The sequence below is a fragment of the Centruroides vittatus genome, unplaced genomic scaffold, assembly GCF_030686945.1.
Source record: "Centruroides vittatus isolate TY-2023 unplaced genomic scaffold, ASM3068694v2 contig_150, whole genome shotgun sequence".
Lineage (NCBI taxonomy): Eukaryota > Metazoa > Arthropoda > Arachnida > Scorpiones > Buthidae > Centruroides > Centruroides vittatus.
Genome location: NW_027120928.1, coordinates 1175082 through 1181081, shown reverse-complemented (window position 1 = coordinate 1181081; position 6000 = coordinate 1175082). Strand labels below are relative to the sequence as shown.

Genomic DNA, 6000 nt, shown 5'->3' with positions numbered 1-6000 from the left:
CATTTCAGTGTGTGTTAATTGTGGTATATACATTTGCTGCTGCAAGTCAAAAGATATAACATACGAATCTGAGGTTTTAGCATTTTTTGTGTCATCAGACATGTCTTTTGTGGTTACTTCAGCTCTGTAATGATGTAATTCCAGTTCTGTTTTTGCTGATGCATCACCAGCTTTTATTCGTACATCAAGGCGGTCACAAGTTGAGCAAGTGTCCATGCGAGGTCTTTGAAAAGACAGATTGAATTTGGTCAGGAAAATTTCATTGTACCATTGTCGAGTAACTGGGGCTTTGCTCCCAGCATACTGTTGACAATATTTCTCAAGGAAGGCTCTATACATTCTGCTAACATTGAGATCAGGTGATAAGTACATTTTATCTGTACTTTTGGCTCGAGCATAATGACTTTCTTCACTTGGAAAACTCTTAATGTGCTCAATTATTTTTTCCGTCCACAACTGCTTTTCAGTACATTTTCGCTGGCCTCCTCTTTGATCAGTAGCATCCATTTTTCCTTCCAAAATCTTTTCTCTAATCAACTGAATTCTTCTTGCAGTAACCCCGAATGTATTACACAAAGTCTTAAGACAAACTCTTATTTCACTTCCACCGGGAAGAAGCAAATGATAACTGAAAGAGTGTTGCCTTCTACTTCCAGAAGGATGGTGGTACTTCCCATATCGTCTCCTTTTTATCATCTGGGGATGAACAAGTCTTTGAAGATAACTCTGTTGCTTATTGTAGTCAGCCAGTTCATAAAATTGTTGGAAGAGTTCCTGACGGTAAGCCAACGTTACGTTTTTGCAAGCGAAGGAACACTTGCATGTCACCTGTAACGTAAACAAAAAGTTTGACAAACTTGTTGGAAACAGTCATATACAAGTTGTTCACCCATGCATAGACACAATAACTATCCATATCTTGCAAATCTCAAATCTACGTCTATATTTTTGAAGTATTAAGTCTTTTACTTACCCCTGTTGGTGGATCCTTTCTCGGATTAACTTTCTGTGATATGGGAGAAATGTACTCTAAGCCACTATTTTTTTGTTTCTTTCGAATGTTCTTCTTCCATTTTTCTGCACATTTCTTTCTTCTTTTAGGTATTTCATACTTTAAGGAATTCATTTCACTCGTAAAAAACTCACTGCGTTACAAATTGGAATAACAAAATGATGTAAAAGTAAACCGTAACATTTTACGCGCCAAAAGTCACGTGGCTTGCGCTTTGGCGCTTAAAACGTTATGGCTTGCACATAACGTCATCTTCAAAATATAGCCACTTAGAGCGCCACAATCGCCACAATATTTTTTTGTAGGAAAAAACATTGCATTTAAAATTCATTTCTTCAATAAAACGAATTTTGAGAAAAATGGCATTTACAACCTTATGGCATTTCACGCTTCATATATAATAGGCTGCTATTCAATTCTTTTTTTTTTACTCTCAACACCGTGGGCACTAAGAAGTAAGGCGACTGTAAAATTCCCGTGAATCTTACAATAGTAGTACCTGAGAAGTGAATTGATACGATACTTAGTACATTACACATTTATTTTACATATATCTTGTATATACAGAACAGGGTCTAACAAAGAAAAAGGGCACTGCCCTCGGTTACAGTTTATATATCGGGTGTCTCGCCCTCGGGCGCTGTTGCGCTCGACGCGCCCTTTACACGTCGTGACAAGACACGACACGACAGTGACCAACTGGCTTCCTTTAGGGAAGACAGTCCTTCTTTTGTAAGTTCTGTCCTCCCTCGAAAAGTGTCCTCCTTTTTGATATTTGAAGACTAATCTGTAAATCTCAATATTCGATCGATGCCGAGCCGATCCGTTGCACGTAATGTGATGCGACGTGTTTGTATTTGACACGACGGTTCATCGAGGCTCGGTGCAGTGCAGCGAGACGCGATTACGAAATGCACGTGCTCTGCACGGGAGACCTCGAGAGAGTGCGCCGCATGCAAGTAGCTTTGTTTACTTCTTACCGAAGCATAACGCGGCACATACGCACAGAGTAGAGATTATTATAGTGTATTACTGTTGCAACGAATAGAATGTTTCTTTTATTTACAATATTTTTCCTTCAATTTATTTGTGTCCTCCTTTTCATTGTAAAAAGGTTGGTCACCTTATAAGAAGGGCTTTTTTAATCAAACCCATCTTGAGTTTGGCCAAGCTCAGAATGGGGCGTCCCTGTGTCGAGAGAGGGGGGTCCGACATATCCGGATCGCGCGTTATATAAATAAATGTAAATAATACAATTTAATATTTAGGAAGTCTATTCGATTGTTCGGCGCACACCGCCGACAATGGAATCGACGTGGTTTAAATGGGCTCGTTAAAAAGGTCCGTTTGTGCTCACTGGGGGAAAAGAGTACAAAAAAAAAAAAAAACAAACAGGTGATTATTCGGAAAAATTCGTAAGCGAAACCGACGGAGAATGGATTCGACTGTTAAGAATTGGCAAAAACGGTTTCCGATTGCCCGGGTTTACGTCAACGAATTATGTTGTCGATTTTACAATATTTTTCCTTAAAGTTTTACAGTTTAAAATGCCAGTAATTTTTGCGGGACAACGTGTGCATTTGATATTTTACTTGCGATTAAACGAAATAAAATTAGAATTGTATTAATAAATGTAATTTTCTTTGTTTTGATCTTTAAAGTCACATCTCGAGTAAATACGGCAACTAAAATAAAAATAGGTTTTGGTCGAGTTGGCAACACGTGATCCGTCATCTGTTTGGTTTCGTGTTACGGGTGAGATAGGAAAAGCATTTTAACTTCTTACTACTTATCGAGTCGACATTTGAATTTGCTCCGAATTTTAATGCTTTTAAGTGTATCTAGAATAAATACACTTAAATACATTGTTGCCTAAAGGAGAATTCTTTTCTGGTTAAAAATAAACAATACAAAATTTCACATGTATTGCTTATTAAATTAATAACGTAACTAATTATACATTTTCGAATTGACTGTTGTTTAACGTTTCAAAATGTATAATTGGTCGTCTCGTTAAATGAACGTAAGAATGAACACGACGATTTTACCTGTGTTTGTTTATATTTTGCCTATTTTAATTATAGAAAAAGTTTAAGAGGTTCTAATGCACGTTACAACATTAATAATAGTGGATATTCCTACGTACGTTATTATACGAATGTTTTCGATTAAATGAGTTTTTTGTACCGTATCGATTGTGCGTGAAAAGAATAACTGCTGGAGTTTTTCCGTAATTGGCATTGCCGGCACCCTGTTGGGATTGTAAGACGTCCGCCACAAATATCCAAGTTGTAATATCGCTAGAAAAGCGTTAAAAGTGCATAAAATCGTATTAAAATATGTACATTTACAGTAAATGTTAATATAATCGTCGTAAATCCTAGAGAACGAAACACGAAAACATCCGTGTTTCTGTGTCGTCGTCTCGTTTAGAGGTCTTTAAGTGCTCGTTATTGGCGTTTTCCGCCGTAGTTTCGACTTACGTCGTAACTACGCAAGTAAATTCGACTTACGTCGCCTCTCTCGGAACCAATTATTGACGTGAGGCCGGGTATACCTGTAATTGCTACATTTAATACTCGGATCTTTAGAGAAAGTTATGCCTTCGATATAAAGTGCAGACTGTGCCTCTCTTGAAAATAAATTTTTGCTTTTAGGTATTAAAAAATATTTAATAATACCAAAATTTAGAATTGCTTCTTGATGTGAGAATTTGGTAATTGCTAAAATTATATACTACTAGCAAGTAGGCCCGGCATTGCTCGGGCAAAAGTAACGATAGCGATAATTAAGATTATTAAGTTATGGTCGCAAAAGAAAAAGAGTAATTTCGTCGACGAACTAAGTATTTCTAAAGAAAGGTCGAATTTGAAAATCGAATGTTCTGATATTGTTCGATTTTCACGACGTGTTCCGATTATATCGTTCGATTTTCGTCGAATGTTCTAAAGAAGAAAGGTCGAGAAAAACCGAACTAATCCGTTTAAATTTGAAAATCGAATACGTTCTGACGTATTACTCTTTTTCTGTTTTCTTTTTTTCCAGAGCCCGTAAATCTTGCACGTCGCTTTCTCTTGTTCTCAATTGTTACTTAACACTTTCATTGTTGACACTTCCATTGTTACTTAACACTTTGGTACTTAAATTTGGTACCCAAACTGTGTACCAAATTTCAACTTTCCACTCCTAACCGTTTTAGCAAAAATGAAGATTATTACGTTACGGTCAACCTTACCCATTTTCGTAGAATGCAAGAATTGGGTCCTCCCCGTTTCCAGACTAATTACAGAATTTTTAGATGGGTCTAAAAATATGTTCGATTTCCCGCAAAAACGAAAAAACTGCATCTGCGTCTTGCACGTCGCTTTCTCTTAACAATTCCATTGTTGATGGAAGTGTTAAGCCTTAATCCCGTCCCTCTCCCCCGTGGGGAAGAATTTCGAAAAATCCTTCTTTAGTGTGCGTTCTCGTGACGTACCCTAACTGCGTACCAAATTTCAACTTTCGACTCCTAACCGTTTGGGCTCTGCGCCGATTATTATTATTATTATCAACTCGTCTCGATTATATATATAGAAACATCTAAACAATGTTTCTAGCATATATTACCTTTTAAAGCTCAAAGATTGATATTTTTTATTTTAAAAGATTTATTTAATGAAATTATGATACAAAAAAGGTGTTAAACACTTCTAATAAATTAAGTTGCGTTTTTATAATTTAATTTTTAAATGTAAGTGTGTCTCGTCTTATTTAGCAATAAATCTGAATAATGCTCGGTTTATAAAATATATCAATTTAAATTTTAATCATTAATAACATGCTATGTTTGAAATATGTTTTTTTTTTACAGTTTTTTTAAAGGAGAAAGAATTTATTTGAATAAAATCAAATGTGAGAAAGAACCTGAGTAATAAATGATTATTGAATAATGAGTCTATGATTAAAAAATTAAGTAAGAAACTATAAAATTTGGTATTTTATTTAATTATAAATTAACCATTTTTCAAGTTAATTATTGCTTTTTTAATTTTAATAATTATAATATTTTTATTTATTTCATCTACATTAAGAAATGCCACTGGACAACAGATCTCCTCCCCCAATAAATAACAAGACCCATAACAAAAAAGATAAAATACATAAAAAGAAAATCAACTGATGTAATAAAACACAAATGAAAATTGCAAAAAAATATAAATAAGACAGAATACACAAAAAATGTCTAAAATATTAAATACATATAAGGCTAAAAAATTTAAAAACAATATAATAACCAAGGTGGAGTATAGGATATTGTCATAAAATTCGATTGCACAAATTCTAAAAGAATTAAAATGCAATAATAAGATATGTAAATTAGTGATAGCTCGATAATAAGGCAAATCATTTGGCATTACTTAAAAATTATATGTGGATTCATTGCTTTATATTTAAAATACTAAATGTTAAAATTTTTAATTGATACAAATTATATTTTAATTAACAACGAAATAACAATAAACATTTTGTGTAGTAGTAGTTAAATAAGAACATTTTAATTGCCTTTTGTGTGAATATTAATTATTTTTTAATGTTTATAATCTTGAATATAAATCATTTTGATTTCAAAACTTTTTATTTTACTTTTTCAGTAAAATTTTAAAATTTATTTTTAATAATAGCAAACTAATATATTATTTTTTTTTCTGTTCCAGAAAATGACTGTTATCGTTGACAAAATTTTAAAGAGTTTTGCGTATAAAGCACATTTAAAATCTTTATTATTGACGAGAAAAGTTTTAAACCGACGACCGACTGCGTATTTGTCGAGCACGCCGGTTCGTCGTAATCCTAAATACATTGCCAGACGGGCCGTCCTTTACGTACCGGGTCACGACGAAAGGAAAATTAAAAAAATTCCTGCCTTGAATGTAGATTGTGCGGTACTTGATTGTGAAGATGGTGTTGCAATTACAAAAAAGGTATCAAAATACTTTATATTAATG

General features: G+C 33.9%; 1 protein-coding gene across 1 annotated transcript in view; it reads left to right on the top strand.

Moving 5' to 3' along the window:
* Window positions 1-3614: 3614 nt before the first annotated feature.
* LOC136968630 (citramalyl-CoA lyase, mitochondrial-like) overlaps window positions 3615-6000 on the top strand; it is a 30008-nt gene continuing 27622 nt past the window's right edge. Inside the window, exons 1-3 of the mRNA XM_067262631.1 lie at window positions 3615-3669; window positions 4866-4967; window positions 5710-5976. Of these exons, the coding sequence (XP_067118732.1) occupies window positions 5713-5976 (264 nt within the window). The 5' untranslated portion in view covers window positions 3615-3669; window positions 4866-4967; window positions 5710-5712. The remainder of the gene's footprint in view (window positions 3670-4865; window positions 4968-5709; window positions 5977-6000) is intronic.